Source organism: Dasypus novemcinctus, chromosome 21, assembly GCF_030445035.2.
Source record: "Dasypus novemcinctus isolate mDasNov1 chromosome 21, mDasNov1.1.hap2, whole genome shotgun sequence".
NCBI classification, from domain to species: domain Eukaryota; kingdom Metazoa; phylum Chordata; class Mammalia; order Cingulata; family Dasypodidae; genus Dasypus; species Dasypus novemcinctus.
This window is the reverse complement of record NC_080693.1, coordinates 32,208,745-32,234,314: the sequence shown is the minus strand read 5'-3', so window position 1 is coordinate 32,234,314 and position 25,570 is coordinate 32,208,745. Positions and strand designations below refer to the sequence as shown.

Below are 25,570 nucleotides of genomic sequence, written 5' to 3'. Positions count from 1 at the left end.
TATTTGGCCATATTTTTATTTACTACATATACTATAAACATATACAATACATGCTACAAAAAAAACATCTTTTTAAAATTTATCTGTCAAGAAAGTGTATAGTGTTATAATACAATGGCACATGTTCATATTTTATTTCAAATTGGTTTTCTTATCACCCATTTCAAACCATTAATAAACGTAACTTGAGGATAATTAAAAATTACCTATTTGCATTATTAACAATAAACAATTCCAACAAATTAATAAGAATTAACCATGTCAAATATTAGTATCCAAAAAATGGGCTTTTGCAGAAATGGTTATATAAAATATAGCAGCCAATTTCAGTTTACTTTGCTGTGTGACAACGTACATATGCACTTGATTAGGGTTCTAGCATTTGCTTTTGGAAGATACTTAAAACAAGTCCTTTAATTTCTTGAGGTTCAACAACTGCCACATACAGCCATATCTAACCATCCAACCCAACAGTTCATGTAATAGCTCTGGACAACCAATCATGAGAAATTCTTAAGATTCAGGTAGAGTTGTATGTTCCACTAATATTATATGATGAAAAGACATTACAAGCCAATATCAAAGGCAAAGGCAAAAAGAAATACAAACATTCAAATCAGTTGTGATATGGTTTCTCTACAATATTTTAGATGCCATACTTTCAAGGAAACGGAGATTTAATGTGTATTGGATTTTACAGTATCAATGCTCTAACTGAAAATTTAATAGAGCAGTCAGATAGAATTAAGTCTAGTATTGCAAATCTGCTCATTCAACATATTGAGCACCCACCGTGCATAGCGCCGTGCTAGAGTATTAAAATCTTTATCAAGCATTACCTTAGTGTGAGGTAAAAATATATTAAATTTGCGTCAACTCATTAGTTTGCTTGTGGTAATTTAAGTACTCCTGTGCCAGCTGGCTACTCTGTGCCATGTAACAAGCTTCTGCACTCCCCTCATTCATTCCCAAACATCTGCACACCGACTGTGTGCCAACATTGTGTTAGTCACTGGGATACTATGATTTAGTATATGTTCAAAGAATAAAAAGTTACATTAACCTATGTAAGACAATTAGAAAGGTACATGATTTTTCTAAAATGAGGTCCAAAGCAAAATAAAAGGTGTTTCGATTGGTCATACTACACCACAGACTAATAAGTGCCTTTCTGGATTGGGAACTAACTTTGAAAGTTTTATGCTGTAGTATAAATAGCCTAGATCGTTTTTGGTCTCAGAAGTCTATTCTTTGGAGCACCTGACCCTATATATGAACCATTCCACTCTGAAAAGAGTCTGTAAACTAAACTTGAACATAAAGGAAAAAAAAGTCAAAATGAAAGCAGTTTACAATGTACTTCAAGCACATTCTGGCCATATGAAACAAATAATATGAGTAATTCACAACTGGTTCAGACATTTTTCAAAGCACTAACCCTACCCCCAAACTCATGTAATTCTAACTTGATTTTTATGTAAGTTGCACATAAAGCAGAGGGTAGAATTTGGCCCCCAAAACATCTATGGAATATTCTAAGTGATTGGTCCTTCCACTCCAAGTGGAATTTAAGAATTCCAACAGTCCCCTAATAGTATGCTGGCACTCAGGAGAAATGGCCCTGTTGGGTCCTGTCAGCCAGTTTATGTAACTTCTGCAGCAGTGTGAACCTACTATGACCCCTTGGGGGAAGGCAGAGAGCTGGGCATTTGGTTATTCACTTAGTGAATCCAATACTGGCTTAAAGCTATGCACTGAATAAAGTGCTCTGCACATTCTGCTTCTCATCTGGAATGAAAATCCGCATTTATCTTAACAGTTAACCTACTTGTAGGTTTGGCGGGAAAGAACAAAGGCTGAAAAAAATCCCAAGAAAAAGTATGAAGCATTGACTAGGAAGACAAATGCCTCTAGTAGTGTCCTCAGAATTCTCAGGATCTGAAATGTCAGAATGAGTCATACGATGGTCATGTTCTATAAATGAAAAAGTAACCCCTCTGGGTACTATTCACACGGTACATGATTACTTCATGGGGGTGGAAGAGAACAGTCTATTGCCATTAGACAGTATGGTTTCAGAATGAAAACAAAACAAAAAACAAACGACAAAAAAACTTTTGAGTAAATCAGGGTAAGCAGTATCCAACACTTCTCTCCTGTCCATCAGTTTTCCACAGGTTGAATTGCATTGCCTGAGAGAAAGGAGGCAAGACACCTATCCCTTCTGATATACACAGGCATAGCCAGTGCCACCTATAATTGCCAATTCAGGAGTTAACACGCAACCCCTCCAGTTTCGTACCCTGAATACGGTGAATAAGACTAGGAATTGAGTCTAAAAAAGATCACAGGTAACAGAATGCTTATATAAACTAGCCTGCTTTTGACATCTGTAAGAAAACTGTATAGATGGCAGTTGGAAAAAAAAAAAAAAAAAAAGATTGTTCCCGTCTGTCAGCAAAACTGTTGAGCTATACTCAGCTGAAGTCCTCATCAGGATTCTGTTGATCCAGCAGACGGACATGTGTGAATGGGAAGTGACCTCGTTTGCCATTACACTCCCCTTCCCACTGACCACTCACATTAATCTTCGTAACCTTTACCAGCTCACCGACCTGCAGGAGGAGAATAAGGAGAGCACTTTATTTCCAGTTTAATAATGCAAGCTGAAAAACTCCATTCTTTGGTTAGGCATACCCTACTCATGTTGGTTACTCTAGGGCTGTCATTACAGAAATATGGTTATTTTCTGCCTCCCCAGCCCCAGCCACCAGACTGATTACTTGTTTGTTAATGCAGGCAGAAGGAAGAAGTATTTTTAGCAGTGCAGAAAAACAGAGGACAAAAAGTAGAAAGGATTCTAGAAAACTGATACTTTTGTGGAAATCTCAAGTGTCTCTGGATGCACAATCCCAACTAGAATGATCTAGAATTCCTTTCCTTTATACTCACCACCCTTCAATTCCTGCCTGTCCCATAGGCCCTCACTGGCACACAGCAGCAGCACAAAGCTCCAGCCCATTCTGGTACACATATCTTGACCTGCTACCGCTTGCATAGTAGATGGCAATCATGGGAAGCATACTTCATTTGGTCCTGACCAAAGCAAGCCTTATCCCACTTGGGCACGTATTGGCTAAACCTGCACATCATATCAGTTTCCCAAAAAGCTCCTGCCTTCTTCGACAAGCCCTATAGCCTGCCAGTCCTCCACATCCCCACCCCCATGCACTGGCAAGAACTTGTTGCTCCCTCAATGCCATCTGGCACCTGTTGATTAATTACACAGTGAGGGGAAAAAAATAAATTACCATGTTTTTGTTTCTGTTTATAAAAGTCTCTTGTGATGTCAAATATAGTTTTGACAATAGAGGATAAAATTCTATCCTATATAAAACTTAAGACAAGGTCAGTCAGGTGAATGGATTCATCTTTGTGGCAAAATACTGAACATGGTGAGATAAGGTCCCAGATGTCACTGGACTAAAAAACTTTATGACCATCTTTTAATTATCAACATCTGAGTTCTGAATGCACAGTGGTCTCTAAACATAACTGTTCATTTAGTTGTATTTAAGTATTAGCTACTATTTATTGAACTAGATAGTACTGTAAAGAGTATTTGATAGAATTTATTTTCTAGGCTTCATAAAGAGGAATTGTTCTCATTTTACACATAAGAAAACCTACGTTCAGAATAATTACATGATATATAGCTGAGGTCACACAGCTAGTGACAGGGTTGGGGTCGGAGTTCAGAACTATCTGTCTCCAAAGCCCATTTATGCTTTTTCTACTATTCTAGGAACTTTCAAATTATGCTTCAAGGTTCTAGGAATTCCCTGAGGATGTCTCTAGCTAAGTACTGGCCAAAGCCAACTCAACTCCAGGTCCACAGTATGCTCTAGAACCAGCTTGATGTCAGTCACAAAGGAAGTATCTTGCCTACTACGCAAGATGCCTCTAAGGCTTTAAAGTGGCTATGCGGGTCATAGGATATTGAGAAAAGGACAACAGAAACTAGGGAATATTAGAGACAACAGTGAGAAAAAGCAGCTTGATCTGCTGATATTATGAAGATTAGAGCTGACAGTGTAAGGGGAGAAAAGGAAAGGATTATATTGCATGCCCATCCTTGCAAGCAGATCCAGTCCCTACCAGGCACCAGGGATCTTTCCAACTGATAGTTCCTGACACCTGTGTAGGCCAACTATGATAAGCAAAGATTTCCATACAATCTTTGGGAAGAGAAAGACTAGCATATCAAGTGAAATTGTGTGGGCTAGTAAAAATAGTCTAAAGGATTTCTTCCTTTATTCCCTAGTTCTCAGACTTTATCTCACTTGTTCCCTTTTTTAAAATCTTGCAGTATTCCAATAAGCTAGGCTCACCACCAGTTGCACGATATTTAACTACTCCTTACTGGCTTCTCCTTGTTTATGACCTGTCAGCTACCCTTGACTGACTCCCCTACCCATACATACACACACACACACTTATGCATGTCACTGAAATTAATGCCTCTTTGCTGGTTCTGAGCAAATGATGTGTTAAGGTCAACTTGATCAAGAGTACTTTGTTACCCATGTTTTTGGTATTTACTTGTATTATCTATTAAATACTCAAATACAACTCTGGAGTTGGACTCAGAATAATGTGAGATCTTAAGAGAAAAATGTTTGAGGGAATGTGTATTCTCATGTCAAAATTGCCACTCGTGTTAGGTTCCCCTTCAGGTTAGGATTAAGGGGCCAGATTCTTTCAAGAAGGTAGTTGATGACTTCCAGGCAAACACCCCTAATATTTGCCATACCTTAATCCATTATTTCACTGATATTAAAAACATACACGAAGGGACATGGGGGAAACTTTTAGAGTGCTGGAAATATTCTAACTTTCATCTGAGTGGTTCTCACCTAGGTGTGCATACATGGAAAAAACTCATTAGTCTGTATACATAAAATGTTTGTATTTTATACCAAATGATTTTATACCTCAATATAAAAGTGGAAAGGATGTTATAATTATCCAACTTTTCTAGATGTTTTGCAGAAGATTTTTAGAAAGATATCTAGTCCACCATTTTAATACCAAAATCTAGATTTACGTTAATGTTTTCTTTCCATTTTATACTGTCTTTATTTTTAAGCATTTAAAGTACAATCTCAAATCATGCTCTATATAGCTCCAAGAAGTGAAGGGTAGGTTGCAATGTACCAGTACCATAGAACTACACCAGCTTCTCTAAAGGAGTACAAAACCTGCTGATCTGTCCCCACACCTTTTTTCTTTCAGTGTTCTAAGGGAGAAATGGGTAGAGGTTCCATAAATCAAGATTTTACACAGCAGGGAGGAAGTATCTGAAAATTGGACTGTGGACAATACCTGTATAGGCTCCCTTGGTTCTATCCTTCAGAAGGCCTCAGAAAAACTATGCCATATTTTGAAATCTGAGAACTTTTTTTTAAAATAGTTGATTAGGTTTTTGGAGCAGAGGTCTAAATGTCATGGAATAAAGAAAGCTATGTCATGACTCTGAAATGATTCTGATTTTTGAATGCGTATGAAAGTTGAAAGCAATCAACTGGGTTAATTAACCTGCCCAAAGTGGCCTTGAAGTACAAATATGTTGAAGAAGACCTTATAATAAATTAAGCAACCTTTTGTACCCCATGGGGTCTTTCTCTCCTGAAATGGTCAAAGCACATGGGGACTTCTGAGGCTAAGAACAGACAAGTCCCAAACGCAACACAATCATACTTGGAGACCAGGACTATCTGAGGTATCACATGAGGCCCTAACTTTTCAACAGTTTGAAGGAAAGGGTGGCTGTCAACCCTAAAGGTGGGGGTGGAGGGCGAGAAGCTGGAGGAGAAGGGGCAGTCTAAGAACAAGGTGCTGTAGTCATATGTGCAGTTTTTTTCTCTAAGAGACAAATGCAGGATTAGTGCCCCTCCTATTAGGTAACAATCCACTAAATCATAACTCTGGAAGGCCAGACCCGGGTGAGGGAGATGCATATGGGGTGAAGCCTGGAGTACTACTTCAAAGACAGACAAAGCACAACTGAATACTTGCCCCAGAAATGTTACAATGTTACAGAAATGTTACAATCTTAAAGACAGAAAAGAATGCACTAATTAGTGAACTGCTGCAATAACAGTATTATTCTACTGATTTCAAAATTCAAGTTGAAATGGAAATAAAATCCTAATACGAAACCAATGAATATGAAAGACTTTATAAAAGAAATACTACAGGGAGCAGATGTAGCTTGGGTGACTGAGCACCTGCTTCCCATGTATGAGGTCCTGAGTTCAATCCCTGGTACCTCCTAAAAAAAACAAGAAATACAAGGTAGTTAATCTTTTTTTAAAGGAAAGGGAGAGAAATGATTCTCTCACCACTGAGGAACTGACTTTGTATACAGTCTGTTCCTCAGCCTCTTCATTCATTACTCTTAGGAGCAAGTCTGCATGTTAATCATGGAGACCTTTGTAAAGAGGACTGAATGAGGTTTTCCGTTTCTTCACTCCCAGGGAACCTGATGAACAATGGCTTGTCAACTCTAGCTCTGTGGTGTTCCAAAGCCACTCATGATCCTGGTACAGATGTAGTCAAATCTAGAATTGGTTCAGGTCCATAAATTATCCAGCTGCTCTTCACCAAGAATTTCCAGTGATAACAAGAAAGAAATTGGAAACCAAAATAGCAATTTTTGGTATTCATTATACTGGAGACGTTAAAGAACTGTCACCTCCTTTGATGGTATAATCCCAAGTGATTGCTTTTCTAGCTTCTGTTCCTACTATTGAACAAGGAAGAAATCAATAACTGTCACATTCAGCTTCTTTTAATCCAGATATGCTACATGCATGCTTGAGTGCAGGGCAGGCAACACACACACGCTCATATAAATAAAGGCAGGGACCTGCAAATACAGGGCCCTTGTCATCAAATATTTTCAAGCATACTAAGAACATATTTAGTAAATATTTCAAAATTTGGCTGGAGGGAAGTTAAGAAATTTTAACAATCTAAGGCAGGGGGTCAGCAAACTATGGCCCATGAGCCAAATCTGGCCCACTGCCTGTGTTTATAAACAGTTTATTGAAAAACTTACAATCATTTGCTTAAGTTTTGTCTAGGGCTTCCTTCTCGTTACAATGGTGGAGGTTGAGTAGTTGTCGTGACAGAGACCGTATGGCCTAAAAAGCCAAAAATATTGACTATATGGCCTTTTACAGGACAAGTTTGCAGACCCCAGACCTAAAGAATAGGCAAGACTTATGGTCCATCCATAGTCTTTCAAATCAATAAAGACAAGGGAGGACAATTCATCCTTTACCATTCATTTGCCTCCGAGATGGACTCAATTGAATTAGGGCTACATTGGTGGAAAGGTAAAGGTCTTTGAGATTTAACTAGTATGCTTCCAGGTGAAGAGGAAAATCATCCCACAAAACCCGGGGTACAGGCCTTACCCTGATGGATTTTCTTATTTGTTTTTTGTTTATTATTGTTACTGAAATAATGAAAATGCTCTAATGATGATGAATGCACAACTATATGATTGTGCTGAATACCAATGATTATGCATTTTGGACGAATTGTATGCTTTGTTGATAAGTATCAATAAAATTGGTTTAAAAAAAAAAGTAAAATCTAGAACACTGTTTGTGACCACTACACAATAGTGTAGACATTTGTGATGCCATGTGAATTACTATACTAGCTCAAGGTAGTTCATGATTTCAAAAGAGATCACAGTACATTCCTTTCAAGGATATCTTTGTAAAGCTGGGTTTTGGCAGCTGCTATGATAAAAAGCAAGTATCTCGTAAAGCGTAGAACAGAAAATGAGGGTGGAAGTGTTCAATATGATTCCAAGGTCTAAGAAGCTGTGCAGTATCTAACAGGCATATACATCTCTTTAATTAATTGCAATTATTTCAAATAGACTAAAATAAAAATATTTTTTCTCTCAATTATGTTTTTTTTCCCCTTCAAATGGCTACTGCTATTAGGCTACATTTAAGTAGTTTGGATGTAAATACTTAATAAATGGAACTGTTAGGTGTTTCTTTTGGCCTAGGGGTGTTGTGAAAATTTTCTGAGAAACCAGAAAGTTTGAAACTTTTAGACTTCACTGCTGTGGTTGACAGTAAGCTCCCCAAAAGCAGAGATATTGAAACAGACGTTAAAAGATCGTCTGTGAAGATACCAGAGGACTGCCTTCTCTGCTTGAGAGGTTGGATCAGTTACTTTCAAATTTTCTTCCCTTTGAGATTCTATGATCTCTAAATGAGGATGTCCAAAGAGGATGAGAGGGAAAGTGGGTAACTGTTTCTACAGCTCTACAACAATTCCAGAAAAAGACAAACTGGACATATCAAAGGCATACAAAGGACTTGCCATTCCTGTTCTTACACCTGCCAATCTTACTCTTTTCTAACAAGGGGATACATTAGGGGGACTTAACTCCAGTTTTCCATACACAGGTCAAAAGGCCTTAATAACACAGGTGACCTAGAGTTCCACACAGAGAGTGTTGAAGTTTCAGTAGTCACTGCTGCACAAAATCAAGGACCAAAACTATTTTACACCTTCCCTCTCTGTGCCCTGAAGAATATATTCAAGCCTGAAAAGAGGCTAGATACTGGCTACTCTATTACTTTGAAGTGCTATCATCTATGAAAGGTAAAATGCCAGGTTGAATCAGAGAACTGAAGTTATATCATTAGCATATTTAAAGATATTGTAATTGTTCTGGACAGGCTCCAGAGGCAAAACATAAACTTTAACACCTGCAATTTACAAAATATTTATCCCTGTACCAGCTACCATGGAACCATGAAACAAAAAGTTGAAATTTAAGATAAAAAAATGAAAGGTGCCTCAGTACTTAGTAACTAGTTTTACATGTTATTTCTAGTATTTTCCCTTCAAAACACTTAGCATATCTGCATTTGTTTAATGTCTCTCTTGTTCATGGTCAATCATACTTCTCCAAAATGACTGACTGACTGACTCACAGAATTATAGTGGGCAGAGGAACACCCACCCAACTTTGGTTTTTAACAAGTGTTAATCTCTATTTTCAAGTCTTCATCTCTACTAGAAAAATCCAATGGATGGGAAAAGAGAAGAAATATCTAATAACTTATATTCTAATGAGGGACTCTGGTCACAGCAAATATACCATGCAGAAAAATAATCCATTTGTAAGATTTGGGGAGATGGTTCTTGTACACTGTTTTTAAACTTATTTTTTTTAAGATGGAAACTGCTCTTCAAAGAAAATCTTAACAGATACCAATATACAGTTTAAAGCAGAGTGACTTTGTGGTTGAAGCAAGAGAGGGAAACAAAAAGCCTTACATCCTCAACTTTCCCTTCTCCCTAGGCATCTCCTGGCAACTCAGGACACTGAGGAACACACTGAAAACTGCTGGTCCTGTCCAATTCTCAAATTCAAAGTTTCTAATCTAACAACCTGAAGTTAAGAATAAAACTCCATTAAAGCGTACCCAGTTAGCCTTCAGATCTGGATTTACAGCAGGTCAAATTATGCTTCACATATCCACAGCCACGCATGTTTTTCTCACCAGGATGCTAATTAGGTCGGAAAGCCAAGTATGTCCTAATCTTATTCCCCAGCTTTGTCACAAAAGGGACTGGACATAAGCTCCTATGAAAAACCAAGATAAGAAAGGAGATCTGCGCCTGCTTGTAACTGAAGAATCACTATCAATGAAACTACACAAAATCTGCACTGAGGAGGACAACAGTGCTGTTGTAAAAAGGACCACAGACTGGATTTTGGAATGGTAGAATGGGTGCCAAGATAGATCTGGGTTCTTCATGTCTCCACCTCTAACTTTGGACAAGCCATTCAACCTCTAATCAGTTTTTTCCCACATATCAAATGAGGCTAGCTAAGGATAGCTCTAAAATTTTGAGCTAAATTAATAGTTTTATTCCAAATACATGAAAAAAAGGTGTTTTAAAGGCATCACTTGGTGTATTTGTTCTAAATAAAATGTGGCTCAAAGTCAATATCCAAACCAAAGAAGGAAACAACAAAATAAACTACTTTTCAACTTAAATCATCATTTCATTAGATTTATATTTCACAGGAGGGAGAGAAGCTCAACCTTTTTTGAACATTAGAACCTCTAACCAAGACAGACATCATTAAAAATTCTGTTGGAGAAAGGAAATGCAAACGAAAGCAAAAGTAATGTGATAACTATTCTGTCCTGGGTGTTAACTGGCTTGTCCCATGAATATTTTCACATTCAGGACTGGTGCTAACAAGGTCTGCAATAGAAGTCAAGAGTCACATTCATCACATTCACAGCACCATATTTAGTATTAAAATAATCCAAACTTAAGTAAAAACATGGGGCTAGAAACTTGTTTTCCTTATCCTCTAAATTCTAAGTGGGAAAACAAGTAGTGTGACTAGACAACATACATTCTTTCTCATCAAAGTAGAGATGATACTTTGATCTCAAGAAATACAAACTTTAAAAACACACTTTTTTCAATCAAATCTTTTAAGACTTAACTGACCCTCCTTTGCATCCACTAGACCAGAACTTAAAAGAATAGTTTCAAATTCAGTTATATTAGAAATTGTTTCAAATAAATTCTAGCTTATTCTGTGGGCTAACACTCCCACTTAAGACAGAGATCAGCTCCTACTCCTCAGTGTATGAACATGACCCAAAAAAACCCCAAAATTTATATATTTCAATTTATAAGAACATGAATACACTTTTGCCCCTTTCCTACTAATCTATGTTAATATAACTTAAGCCTGTACCTATGAAAGTTAGTACCTGCTTATATTCCAGTCACCATATAGTAGGCTCTGAAAGATGATAGCATGCTACCTCTGTACTAGCTTTTATACTTTACCATTAGCTCTGCATAATTAAAAAAAAGAGAGAGAGAGAAATAAAGGAAGAAAGAGAAAGCTGTAAGCACTCAAGAACTAAGGAGGGGAGGGGAATACAATGTATTTGTTGGCAAGAAGGTGACGCACTACACAAAGGGTAATTATTCACTAATAAAAAGCAAAAATTAATTCCTCAGGAAGTCTTGTGTGTAAAATGCATTAAACATAAATATCAAGTAAATCTGAGCTACTTGGAATTAATACTTTACACATGAATCTCCTCACACCTATATTATACTACACTGTTACTTCCTGAATTCTTATCTGATGAACACAATCAGTGGTAACGAACCTCATGCTCCCTAAAGTAAAAAGCGCTTACCTAAAATGGGAAAATTCCATTTAAGTGCTTTGATAGAGACCACTCTTACATTCAAATATATGTGAACCCATCTTTTTTTAGACATTGACAAACATAAAGAAAGAAACAGATTAAGATGTAGATGAGAAAAAATATTTTAGGTTAATTCCTGTGAATTTAGGTGGTGTTATTAAAGTAAAGTATGTTTAGTAGGAGATCAATCAGAACATACAGTTATACCATTTTAAGCTCACTCATTCTAAAATAAGTTTTCTATAAAATAGAGAAAACCCAACATTAAAATGCCCAAATCAGAAATTAATGGTTCGACATCTACAACAACATCATAATGCTGGTGCTGGTATTCAGCATTTCTACAAAGCTCTAAGAGGTCTAAAAGGGAGATCTCTTCTTTCTACATTTTGCATATTATGTACCTCCAAAGCCAAGGCTGTCTTGTCGTAGGCATTAGGGACTCGCTTCTGGATAACCCTGGCATAAATGGGCCCATTCTGGAGGTTAGGGAGCGGAGTGTTGACGCTGGGTTGGGCATAGGGCCCGGGCTCCGGCCCACCCAATGGCTGTGGGTGGGAACCCTCCTGGTTACCTCCAATCAGAGCCGATACTGAGGCGGAGGCAGGTCTATACTTCTCGACGTAAGGGACTGGAATCATCCCTCTCTTGCCTTCGCTGTCCTCTGCATTCCACCACTGCTCTTCAGGCTTATCTCGGATTCTCAGGATGTCTCCTTTCTTAAAGGGAAGATCTTCTTCATCATTCCCATTAAAGTCAAAGAGGGCTCGCACATATTCTGCCTCTTCCTGCCTGAGAATCACTCCACTACCCTGCCTGGATCTGGAAACTGGTTCTATCAACGTTGTAGTGTCCAAATAGTGTATTTTGTAGAATTCCAGTAAAGCAGGCAAGGAATCAAACTCTTGATCTCCTATTCGGAGTCTGGAGGGGCTCACCCCTGGAAAAAACAGAGCAGGGTATTATTTAAAGATATACTACATTGGAGATGAAATGCATATTTTAAGCATTTTCACATGTTCAGTTGTATTTAATCAGGAAAAAAACACAAATCTGTCTAAAAAAATAACCTTTTAATTTATATCATACTAAAACCATACTAAAACAATAATTTCTAGCTGAAACACCTCCTGGGAAAAAAGATGCACATCACTACCCACCCAGGCCATGGTACATCAGGATAGTCAAGGCATGCTCATACTGGACCAAAAACAGTGCAACATGGGGACTTTTTGTTCATTTCCCCATAGTTTTATTCCTAGCCCAATTACTGAGTATCCTAAGGTTCAAGGTTTTGCTGCTATCTTTTCAACCTTGGGAAATGTAGCAAACTCTCCTGTTTTCCTAAGTCCCAACAGTTGTTCAGGAAGAGGTGAGGAGAGCTTGGTATTTATACTAAGCTCATACACTCATTCTGATGACATCTGAAATTTATAATCCCAAAGAAGAAAAATATTTAAGACTCTACCTTTTCAAAAATCTAATTAAAAAAAAAAGTTTAAGAACCAAGAAGCTAAAAAAAAAAAAGAGAGAAACTAAGACAGGAAGCTTGGGAAAATAAATAAGTGCTACAGTACCCAATTTTTTTTTAGGTCCTGGGGAATGAACCTGGGACCTCATATTTGGGAAGCTGCACCTCAGTGAGTCACATCGGCTTTCCTGAGTTGTTTTTCCTCATTCATTTTGCTTGTTGTTTGGTTTGTTTTTTTCAGGAGGCACTAGGAACTGAACCCGGGACCTCCTATATGGGTGTGGGAGACAGGTGCTCAACCACTTGAGCCACATCTGCTCCCTCCAATCTTTAATAACACACTGAGGGTCAAAGAGAAAGAACTTATCAGAAATGTTTAAAATTTATAAGACAGAAAGAGGTATGTGGCCTGGACACAAGGATATTTTGGAAAGTATTCCCTCTCCATCTTGAGATTCTAGAATTCAAGGATGATGAACGAACATACATCAGTTCAAATAAGAAATGAAGTTTCTAACAAGGAAAATAAATCTTTAGCTTTCATTCTGCTAAACACCCAAAATATTAAATCATATTCATTGGAATTTTTACCTTTTTGCTTTCTTGATATAGTTCTACAGAAAATTTGGAAACTAAAAAACAAAGTCTGAGGTGTTTTTTTTTAAAAATCATCTTTAACCCTACAACAGGACAACTTTTAGGATTTGGAATTATAACCTCCCAGAGTTTGTGTGTGTATGTGTATGTCATATTCATGTCTTTTATAATTGGATTACTATATATGGTTTTATAACCTGCCTTTTTTCCTATTATAAAACATTTTATAACAATTTTTCCATATTCCTATTTTTCAAGAACATGATTTTTAATGGCTATAAGGTATTCCCAGTTTTTTTTGCTATCTCAAACAATGTTATCATGAGCATTCTTGTTCTTATCTATTAATGACCATATTTTTATTACTTCCTTAGGATAAACTCCTTGAAATGTAATTGCTGGATCAAAGGGTAAGGACACTGGTTTATGTTGCCAAACAGCAGCCCAAAAAGTTTGTACAATTTTATATTCCCTGTCAGTGGTTTATAAGTTCCCATTTCAATTGATCCTTGCCAAAATGGCATTTTAAAAACTACTGCCAATTAATAAGAAACTGCACTTTTAAAACATCATTTGATGTTTTCATGTTTATTTACTATTTGCATTTCTTTTGCAAAATTTATTTTTCCCAGTCCTTCATTAAGGGAAAAGGGCCAATCTACCTTCTCCATTATTTTTTTTTTTCCTTTTCTAGGAGGGATCTTGGATATGGGAAGCAGGTACTCAATCACTGAGCTACACCCGCTCCCCTTCTCCATTACTAACAAGATGGCACTATCTCACCTCTCTAAAAGCTGTAATGATTTATGCTGTGAAATAGGAATAGCCCCAATGTCTAAAATAACTTATCACTCAAAAAAAGGAGGTCTAAAAATAAAAAAATAAAGAGGCCTAATTATTTTTGTTCAATGTTAGAAAACACTTCTTCCAGGATGACCAAAAAAGTACATTTAAAATTCAGCTCACTACTGGGGAGATGAAATAAGGATAACTTTGTACGTTAACCACAAGTCCTCAATACAGAAGGAGTACCCAAATAATTGATGAGAAGGAAGCAGATTTGGTTCAACTGACAGAGCGTCCACCTACCACACAGGAGGTCCAGGGTTCAAACCAGGGTCTCCTGATCTGTGTGGTGAGCTGGCCCATGCATAGTGCTGATGCATGCAAGGAGTGCTGTGCCACACCAGGGTGCCCCCATGTAGGGTAGCCCTGTGTGCAAGGAGTGCACCCCGTAAGGACAGTCACCCCGCACAATAAAAGTACAGCCTGCCCAGGTGTGACGCTGCACACACGGAGAGCTGACGCAGCAAGGTGACACAACAAAGAGACACAGATTCCCGGCGCTGCTGACAAGAATTCAAGCAGACACAGAAGAACACACACAGCGAATGGACACAGAAAGCAGACGAGAAATAAATTTTAAAAATAATAATTGATGAGAGACAAAGACAATTTACATTAGTAAATACATATTTCTTATATTGCAAAAAGTCCATCTGTGGAATTCATGGGTATAAGCTAAAACAAGTTAATAGCCCAAACGCAGGCATGCTGGCTGTCTCTCCAATCCTAGGCACTGAAATAGACACCCAGACCCAGGACTACACATATATGGCAAGCATTCATCAGGCAAGCAGAATGTGACTCCAATCCAGTAGTTTCAAGTGCAGAACTGGAATGATGGTTTTGGTTATGACCATCCGCGAACATGGTGGTGCTATATTCTGGAGTTTCTCTTCACCAGGGTGGATCACTGAGGGGGTATTATTCCTGTTCAAACCTGGAAGGCACTGGGGAGCTGCATGGCCGCCTTGCCTATCACTGCTAGGCTAATTCTGTATGATCCTTCAGACCTGCTGGGCAACTACTTAAAGGTAGGGTCAGAGTGAGCTCCATGGTGTCCTACTTATCACTGTCTGGTCAAGAGAGCCTCAGAGTGGTAGTGGCAGGGAGAAAAGCCTCACACCTGGGGGAAAAGCTCCTTGGCTAAAGTTTACCCAGCTATATGCTAAGGTGTGACAGCCTAAATGGTTTGCAGAAGCTCCATCCCTACTCCAACCCTATTTTGGGACAGGGGCTGGCAACTAGTAAGTGCTCAGGTGTTAGCTATTATTCTTAATGACCAGAACTCTGAAGTGAGGGAAAGAAGCAAACTGAAAAATGTTTCCAGCTTTGAGAAGCTCGCAGCACAGTTGGGGGGATACCAAAGAATGCAGTGTGGTTTCCAGGAGCAAAAGCTGCATGTCTTAAGACGACATTCTTTTCCCTCGGCTTTCACTTTCAACTGAAGATGAGCTCCTACAAAAAGGTAACAACAGTGTGTCCTAAGAACAAAATCACAAAGAAAGAGCAGCTCTGACCATCCTTGAACATTTCAAGGTACTCCTTTCACTAAGAAGGAAGGCTACCACTCTCTTATTCATTGCTATGGTTCCTCCATTACTATGCTAGTCCAAGTGAAATGTGTGTGTTTTGTTTGTCTGTTTGTTTTTTTGAGGGGGAAAGATGAGAACAAATAAAATTTAAGTCAAGGCCCTTAAAACGCTCGGTGTGAGAATTCTGAAGAGAAAAACCGGCTGCTTATCTGGCACAAAAGTAGGAAGTTAGTTCAATTCATTTCAGTTCAAATGCTGTATGGTGTGACCCAGGCCCACTGTAACTTTTTTCTCTCTCTCTCAAGAATCCCAATAGACACACAGAAATGCAAGCAAAACAACAAAGGAAAGCTTCCTCATATTTCATCTATAAATACTTTTTCTAGTCTAATGACACCTGAGTAACTCCACAGAGGAATGCCTGTTTTTGTGTATGGCTGGGGCTAGTAGATATACGGAGCAATCAAGCATCACTGATCCAAACTCCAGAAGAAGAGAAAGGAGGGAAACAGAACATACATAAGCCCCAGATAAGCCAAAAACCTCACCACAGCTATGTGTTCCAACTCCTTTCCCCTCATTCTCATCTCCTTCCAACCACAAACAACCAAAGGCAGGAAACAAGAGGACAGGAAAGGAAGGAGATACAGTTAGTCTACAGACTAGAGAACAGAACCAATGACAGGGTTCTTATAACTATCTGGGACTTTGGAAAACTTTACTGACTTGTTCTATATCAAACGTGCTAGATTCTGAAAGAACAGCTATGAATTAACCGGTTCAGAAAGCAAAGTCAATGCAAGCAATTGAGTATTCTTTTGGTTTTCCTGTGTCTGCTCAACTCATTATTGCTAAGCATTTCAGCCCTCAGGTTATATCAGTTTTCACAACCCTACACCCTGAAGGCTTTATGAGTAACAGCAGAGAGCTCTGTGGGCTAGAAACAGGTCAGGTCAGGTCACTTCTGTCACGGGTACCACTACAGCAGCTTCATTATCAGCCTCTCCTTGATCTCACAGCACTTTCCCCTTTTCTCAATTCCCACTCCCTCTCTTCCTTCTCCCCTGCCTATGGTATTTATAGAGGTTGCATAGCTACACGCACTCCCCCCCCACACACCTGTCCAAAAGAAAGGGCTAAGAGGGCCGCAGACTTCCATCTGAGAAAGTATGCTAAAGAGGCATCAAGATGCATAGTCTGTTCCCTAAGCAAATTGAACTTACTAAAACTGGTGAATATCAGTATGCTACTTTCCAGATTCAGACTGAATGAGCTTGATGAATTCTGGCTCTGCCATTTACCAGCTGTGAAATGTGTTACAAAGCTGGATGTGCTATTATTTAACCACTCTATGCCCCAACGCCACATTCTATAAATTGGAGTCAAACAACTATCTAATAGAATTCCTAAAAGTGGCTGGTACATTACAGATACTCAGCAAAAATCAAATTCATTTCAACAGCCCCTTCATACCTCTGAATTCCTTCAGAAATTTTCAATTCTTCCCAGAATCCAGTCTGCTGCACTGTTTCCCAGAGAAGATTCTACAGAACTTCAAAATGACACTGAAAAGTTTTGGGTTAAATAGATTTGAAAAACCTAGCATCCAATACCTGCCTCTCTTGGAGGGTCATAAATCACATGAGCATAGTAAAAATTTGGGGAAGGCCTGCAATAAATAAACCTATTTCCTTTTACCTTGGAATTCTTTTTCTGGTATAAAACCTATGAGCCACTCACAAAAGAACTCCTCCAGAACCAGTGAATGGGTATGAGGGATACTGAAGGGAAAGTACACACAAAAAAGACAAGTAAGGCATGGTGACCAGATTTGTGAACTGCAAATCAGATAAGGTAAATAAATGGAACACAGAAGGTGAAAGTGCAAAAAGGCAGCAGTGGGCAATTAGCAGCCCCATACTATCTCCAGAGAAGTGGCTTGACCCAGTACTCACTTGAAAAGGCATCACAATTACCAGTCTAGCTTTTGCTCTCATCTCCAAAATCAAGCAAGCTTGGGAAGGCCTGCTTTTCTGCTCCTCACCCACTAGAGTAATAGGTGGGATGTTTTGGATTGAGCAGGTAATAGCAGGTGCCATCCTCTTTATATGTACTAGACCCACTAAGGTCCTTTCATGTATCTCAGTGCACCCTACCTCCCTCCACCTCAATGCTTACTAAGAGATGCTGTTTGACCAATGCTTACTAACCCACGCCATGCATGCCTCTGCAAGCTGTTCAAAGCAGAGATGTTTTCCATTTTGCTTTAACTCTCCCCCACTGTATAGTTCTGGTCTTATGCGAAAGCTAATATATACTGAATAATTCCTATGGGCCAGCCACATTCCCTAAGCATTTTATATACTTAAACTAATTTAATATGACAATCCTATGGGTTCACTATCGTCTTCCCTCTTTCACAGAAAAGGAAACTGAGGCAGAGAGAAGTTAAATAATTTGCCCAAAGTTACATAATTAATAAGTGGCAGATGAGTAAGATTCAAACCCAGACTCCAGAGCCCAAGCTCTTAACTACTCTCACACTCATTAAGTTTTGTTGACTGAAGCAAGGTCTAGTAATTCCTCATTGTCCAAAAAGAAAAAAACAACAACTAGTGAATCAATTATTGCAGGCCTTCCTAAGAAGTTCATCTTGAAGCCCAACCTGACAGAATATGACCAGGAGACCTGACCAAACCCTCTCCTGTGGCCCAAGGACACAGCCAGGGCATTCCCAGGCAATGCAGTATATGCCACCTGTGGGAGCTGAAGAGTTAAGATAATTTAAAAGTAAGTCCACAGGAAAAGTTTGAGAACTTAGAAAATTTAGAGGTCTATGCCTCTAAAAACTCTATCTAAGCTATTCTACACAAATACTGCCTATGTATTATGTCCACAAAATATACCATGTAATTCTTAAAATAGTGTCTTAAATGACAGAAGTAGTATTGACTCAAAATAAGTAGCTCTGGATTAGGCAGTCCAGGACTGGTATAGCTCTGCTTGGAACCAAACTCTTTCTAACTTCTTCTGTCATTTTTGCTTTGGGATTTTGTCCCCACTGACTTTTTCTGCAGACACTCAAAAAAATGCAGGAAGCTGGCTTTGATAGGCGTATAATGCAAGTGTCATCTCTTAGGTAAGAATGCCTAGGTTCGAATTCCGGCTCAGAGATGTACTGGGTATATGACCTTATGCAAGTTACCAAAGCTCTCTCAATTTCCTCATCAATAAAAATGGAAATGTTTTAACATGTGAAGGTATTTAACTCACTAGATTGTTATAGAAGATAAATGAGATAATGCACATAGTCACCAAAATACCTGGCATAGATTAAGCAGTCAGTAAACGTTAGCCAGTAAGTGAGTATGCATACTCTCTAAATTTCAAGAATATTTCTGTATAGTTTCAAAAGAAAAAGAGCTTGATGGAGAAGGGGAGAACAAAGATGAAGTAATCTTAATAAAGACAGCATTGAATCAATTGCCCTATGTGGAAAATGGGGTACAAGGCAGAAAGAAGCATTACCGCAATGCCCATGAGCCTTCCACATCCCATTCGCCAACTTTGGCAATCTTCATCTTCTCTCTTGGGCCAAGGATCTGAACTCTTTATCTGTTTTGAAAAGGTGGAGCTCTACATCAACATAAGCACTGAGAAATAAGATTATAATGCCACGGTGTGGAGAAACTTCAAACTAACAAGTCAGGCTGCTGCCATTTCTAAATATTGAAAACAACAAAATATATACGTAACAAAAGGTTAAGAACTGAGTTTGTTTGCCATCATGTTACTGCACGTGATGCAAAACCCTAGATACCATGTAGGTGACTTCAAAGAAGAATGTATCTGGTTTAGGGCAAATATGTTACATCAATATTCCCCTCTCATGTTATAATGCTATAACCATTCTGAGAAAGACCTAGGGAAACTTGTGGACTTAAAGACTTTGTGCTTTTTTTTTTTTAATTGCTAAGTGTTAACAAAGGGACTGCCTATCCCTTTTCCCCATTTCTGGCCAGACTGCATAAATCTAAATTAGGACTATCCTAAAAGGACAACTTTGCAAAAGATGGCTCAGGGGCCTCCTAATTCATATGAGACTGCCTGGGTTTAGTCTCAGCTGGTCAGGAGGACTCTTGTTCCCTGTTAGTCTGGTAAAGATAACCTCAGAATTACTCTGTACCTCACAGCTCTCAAGTACTAAGTGCATAAATCTCCTTAAATACCCAAAACGACCCCAATGACATGAGTAGGCCAGTCACATTCCAATAATCCTTCCTTTACTTCCTAGTAAAGGAAGATCATTTAAACTCAGAGAATCTGCTCAATAGGGCCTATTTCAAATTTCCAGAAGACTCAGGCCACAGCCCCAATTTACTGAGACCTGAAGCACAAGACTGACAAATGTTTAGGTCCAAGGAAAAATGAAGTTTCATTCACTTTCGGAAAACGGATTGTTTCAACCTTTGGTTTACTTATGGTTTATTTTCTGAAAAAATCCTTCCTCCATGAAATACCTTGAAAACTAGAACCCTTTAGCGGAGAAGGACAGTCTTCTGGCCACTAAGATCTCTTGGACAGTCAGCCAGGCATTTACTTGTTCTGGGCTGGCCACAGAGAGCCTTCTTCTATCGCCAAGGCACTCAGCTCACCACCTTCGTCTTCCACAGGGGAAGAGGACGGTAAAAATATTTTGGAAAAATGCCCAAGAAAGGAAAAGGCTGACCGATTTCCTGAGGGTGTCTCCAACCCTCCCAGGCCAGTATGTGGTGACTTCCTACCAAAGGCCACCAGGGGAGTATGGCCAAACCCGGCTCTCTCACACTGAGGAAGTGTTTCAAGCCTAAAAGCCACTCGTACGATTGTCGGATTCATTCTGGGCACCGCTGCCAAACGATGCCCCCGCAGTGCCAACATCCCCCTCAGTTCTTTGTCCCCACGGTGCCCGGCCCTGCCCTTGCAGCCTGGCCCGGCGCTAGCCCCACCCTGGGGCCGAAGCAGTTCCCCTTCCCCTGGGCCGTCCTCCGAAGTCACACCCAGAGGCCTCGGTCAGCGGCTCCTCCTCCCCCACAGACTCCCACTCGTCGGTGCGAACGCGCTGGGGCAGCAGGATGCCCCACGCACGGGTCACTGCAGCCCCCTGCTCACGAGCCCCGGGCGGTCAGCTCCGAAGGAGCAGCTGGCCAGGCTGGAGAGTTCCGCGGCCCTCACCCCCGCCCGGGGCCTCCCGTCCCGTCCTTCCCTCACCCGGCGGAGGCTGGGCGGGCGACGGCGGCACTGGCGGGCGCGGGCCGCTGCTGTTGATGATGTAGTGGGAGACGCGCGAGTTCTCGGAGACGCTGAGCACATAGTCCCCGGGGCTGGTGCTTGAGTCCCGCACCAGGAACACCCCGTGCCGCTGGCCCTGCAACAGCGCCACCGCCTCTTGTCGGCTCAACCGTCCCCAATACCAGCTACTCCGCTCCTCGGAGTCGAAGTTGCCTGCCATGGCCGCCTCTGCGCCTACACGCTGGGCCGCCGCCGCGCGCACCCCTTCAGCCCCGGCGCCTGCCGCCCAGCGGACCGGCTCGGGTCTCAGCCTCACAGCAGCGCCCGAAATGGCGGCGGCTGCCGCGGGCCTTCCCCAACGGAAATGACGCGCTCCCTGCCTGAGGGAGACTGTCGGGAAGGGAACTGCTGCCCGCCATTGGGAGAAGGGCACGGGAGAAGTCGCACGCTCAGTGCGCATGCGCCTCCCTATGGGCGTCGCCGCCTGGTTTGGACCGGGACTGCCCAGGATAAGGAGGCGGAGTCTAGGGGAGAAGGGGCGGGGCTTGAGTCCCAGGTGCCAGAGATTTGTGTTTGCGCTCTGGAATTTGAGGGACTTTGGTTCTTTAGCTTTCGATTCCTGGAAGACCGAGGTCTTCTAGATAGCGACTTAGAGAACGGAGATAGAAAAGGTGGATGTGGCCCCAGCCTCCAAGCTCTCAGTAGGGCTCCCTGAGCAGTCTGGCGTTTTCTGCTGGTTCCTCCTGTTTTCTGCCAAAGTTCTTGTTTTCACTGATTGATTCAGCAAAGTCATTAACACTGCACTTGCACGAGGGTGCAGAGGTAATCGAGGCTGGGCCCTGCCCTCATCGAATTTACTAACCAGTGGGAAGAAACAGAAAACGGGCAAAGACACGAAGTGACAACTGCTATGGTGGGGGAGAAGGGGGGTCTAGGAACACAGAGCAGGGCCTGGGATGTCCTTCCACCCTTTCTAGGATCTGAAAGTCAAATGGCTCCCTTTTTCTGATCACCCCCATTCGCTTCCTCTCTGCATTAATAGTATTATGTCCGCATCATCTCCATTACAGCTCTTACCCATTGGACTGTAATTTTGCATCTATAAGTTTGTCTCTACTCCTTGCTAGAACTCCTCAAAGGCCAAGCATCTAGCTTAGGAGGCACTTCATAAATACTACATAATAACAGGTACTTTTTATTCAGAGCTTACTACCTATCAGGCATGGATGCTAATTGCCTTTATGTGAATCATCTCATTTAATCCTAGCAACAACTTTATGGGTAGGTATTTTACAGCTAACCCCATTTTACAGATGAGTAGACTGAAGCTCAGAGAAATTAAGTAACTTGTCCAAAGTCACACAGCTGTGTGTGAGGAGCTGGAATTCAAAGACCTGAAGGAGAGCCAGAGCTGTGGATCCAAAACTCTGGAATGAGAATCTGAGTAGGGGGAGTGGGAGAGACAGAAATCCATCAGACCTGGGTTATGACCTTTGTGAATAACACAGCTCTTCCAGATCCACACAGTCCTGGGCCTGCTTGAGAGTCAGGGAGGGAAACCTTCATGCTATGTGTGACTCATGGTGACCCTGGATTAGTCACAGCATGTCGCCATGTGCTAACAGCGGAAGCCATCCCAGCATGAATTCTGGCCCTTTGAGAAGGAGAAGGGCCTGCTCTTCATTTCCCCAGGAAAACAGGGTCTTTGGGGCAGGACCTATCCCAGAGAGTGCCTGTGGGGGTCTGAAGCCATGCCTCTGCCCACCTCCCTCAGGGCACATGGAAATAACATATATATATATATGAAGAAGAAAAGAAAAGAAAATGAATAAAAACCATAACTGAGCTGGAAAACAAGTAAGGGGATTAACAAGAAGAGACAACCACAGCCCCAAGCAACCACTCAAGTGGGTCCTTCCTGGCAGCACAGAAAATCTACAAATTCAGAGGGGAGCAATGTAGAAACAGGAGTGGCTTTGGGGAAAAAAAAAAACAGTAATTAATTCCAGAAGTAAACAAACCCATCCTGCTCTCTCCCCCTTTTCTCTTCTCCTCCTCCTTCCTTCCCCTTCCTGCATAAGGATTTGCAGTTATGATACTGCCTTTTGCCCCCTGATAAGCCTGAGAGTTGCCCTACAAAGAAAGGAACCTCCTTGTTTAGGAACATCTCTTTGTGGGATAGGATGGGGCAGGTGGACAGGTGCCTGCAAGAGAAACAGACGTGAAAGGTGAAAAGCAGAGGGCAACAACCTGCCTGCCTGCCTACTGTGTCCTCTACAGTGACCAGATGGCCACGGTGGCTGCTGATGGTAGGGAGACGAAAGAAGAGATATGGTGTGGGGGCATTTTCAGGATTTGCAGTTGTCCTAGATGGTGCTGCAGGGACTGATACTGGACGTTGTATGTCCTGCCGTGGCCCACTGGGTGGACTGGAGGAGAGTGTGGATGACAGTGTGTACCACTGTCCATGTGGTGCAGCAGTGCTCCAGAATGTATTCACCGGGTGCAGTGGATGTGCCGCAATGATGGAAGAGGTGGTTGATGTGGGAGGGGTGGGGCGAGTGGGTTGGGGGTATATGGGGACCTCATATTTTTTTAATGTAACATTTAAAAGAAAATAAAGAAGAAAAATAAATAAAGTGACCAGAGATGCCTGCTACAGACATGCAGGTTGTGAGCACTATACAACTCCAGGGCACTGTGTAAATGGGACCAACTGGAGTGCAGCGACTTATACTCATTTCCCCTTAATGAAATAAAGAAGCAAAAACAAGTTTATTTGCATCAAGATGACAAAAATTGCTATTTAAAGGGAAAACTGACATTTTATCACATGCCAAAGTGTGTGTGTGTGTGTGTGAGATAGAGAGAAGGTGGGTGTGTATAGGCACAATTTGTGTTGATGAGAAAATAAACTGCCCTGTTCTCACCCATGAAAGGAAATAGGGAAATTCCCAAGTGTCTGCTGCAGGTTCTGGGCTATGAAAAAGAGAAATGGCCCAGCCCTGCAGTGGGCCGCCCTTAGTTTTGAAGAGACAAGGGCCAGTCTCAAAATGTGCAAAGGCAGGGTCTGGAGGCAAACACTAGGAGGAAGGTCTAGGGAGAAGTGAGGGGATTCTGAGGAGCATCTTGGGAAAATCAGGAGCACTGGAGCACAGGCAGGAGGCTGAGACTTCCCAGCAAAGTCATCAAAATGTTCCCCGTGGCCACATGGCTGCAGGACTTTTGAGAACTTGGCTAGAAACTGCTCACCTTTGACTTGATTGCTTTGCTGTGATGTAAACCTCTGATCACTGCCTCAGTCTTAAGAATGTACTGCTCACTCCCATGGCTTTTGGGGTGGGGGGTGGGGACCAAGCCCCCGTGCTTCTTCTTGACACTTGCAGTTCCCTGTCGGGAACACTCTTGCCCAAGTTATCAACACGGCCCCCTTGGCAGCGAGACCCTCCCTGGCCAGTCCTTTTAACACTGCAGACTGCACACCTAATACTCCCTCTTCCCCTTCTCTGCTTTATTTTCCCAGGGCTTATCCCTTTCTAATATATTTTGTATTTTACTTATTTTATGTATTATATCTCTTCCCCTCTGGAATATAAGCTCCATGAACGCAAGGAATTTTGTCTTATTTTGTTCCTACTGTATCCCAAGTGCCTAGCAGAGGGCCTGAGGTATAGTAGGCATTTAATAAATATTGGATGAATGAATGAATGGAGAGTCCAGTGGAGGCTGTTACCCAGAGCCAAAATGAGCTTCCTAGAATTTGTATGTATCTCCCAGAGGGCATTGGACTTCCTTCAGGAAAGGAGCTGCGGCACAAGCCATTCTGGACAGAGTGTCCACTGCTGACATTTGAGTTACTGTGACATCACTCAAAACACATTCCAATTTGCTTGAGAAAGGAGTGTAGTTGCAGTTATAAAGCTGGTAATTGAACCTAACTCAATCTTATCTATCAGCTTCTTGCAGCCAGTGTTACTACTGATAAGTTTTATTGTGGTGCTTTCACTTTTCGGAGTAAAATAACTCTTGGTGGAGCTGTCAAAATACAGTAGTAGTTACAGGATTGTGTCAGTCAAGCTGCTGATAGTCCTATGCTGCACAGAACCTCAGTCACTGGGGATTTTTGCCCTAGGCGATGAATCGAACCTCCTGGGGCAGGTAGCCTGGCCCCAACCTTTTCTTGCCTCTAAACCCTGCACACACCATTCCTTCTGCTGCAAGGCACCTCCCTCACCAGGAAACCTCTTAGCCCCCTGCTGATAAACCCGCTGTTGCTGCTCTCATTCCCTTTTCTTCTGGGGATAAGACTGGAACTTTCATTAGGGAACGCATCTGCTCTCACTCTTGGTCCTTGTGCTTGGGTGTGCGATTTGAGCTTTTACCTGGGGGTGGGGGACATGTGACCCAAGCCTGGCCAGTCAGAACATGCCTTTCTCCCTAACTACAATGATTAAATCAGGGCAGGGTCACCTGATCCAAGTTGGGCCACTGAGAATCAGCTCTGAGACTTTGGCTGGAATAATTGGGAAAAATGTTTTCTTCTTGTCTCTATA

General features: G+C 41.2%; 1 protein-coding gene across 2 annotated transcripts; it reads right to left on the bottom strand.

Moving 5' to 3' along the window:
* On the bottom strand, positions 1-21,471 carry CRK (CRK proto-oncogene, adaptor protein). 2 transcript variants are annotated; one of them, XM_004483774.5, is made up of 3 exons: positions 20,997-21,471; positions 11,875-12,240; positions 1-2,615 (listed from the first exon to the last, which is right to left on the bottom strand). In XM_004483774.5, the coding sequence occupies exons 1-3, from the start codon at positions 21,235-21,237 to the stop codon at positions 2,608-2,610; spliced, it is 615 nt and encodes a 204-aa protein (XP_004483831.1). In that variant the 5' UTR covers positions 21,238-21,471; the 3' UTR covers positions 1-2,607. The 2 variants fall into 2 exon arrangements, with proteins under 2 accessions (XP_004483831.1, XP_004483830.1); XM_004483773.5 differs by having other exon boundaries at positions 11,705-12,240; positions 20,997-21,455.
* Between the last annotated feature and the right edge of the window lie 4,099 nt (positions 21,472-25,570).

Bases quoted from the DNA above. Each gene is read 5' to 3' on its own strand.
- CRK (XM_004483773.5), bottom strand. From the start codon at position 21,237: ATGGCAGGCAACTTCGACTCCGAGGAGCGGAGTAGCTGGTATTGGGGA. The intron at 12,241-20,996 runs GTGAGGGAAGGA...TGTTTTTTCCAG, and splicing joins GCCCGCCCAGCCTCCGCCGG to GGGTGAGCCCCTCCAGACTC. The intron at 2,616-11,704 runs GTACATAATATG...CTCCTCCTGCAG, and splicing joins AGACAGCCTTGGCTTTGGAG to GTCGGTGAGCTGGTAAAGGT.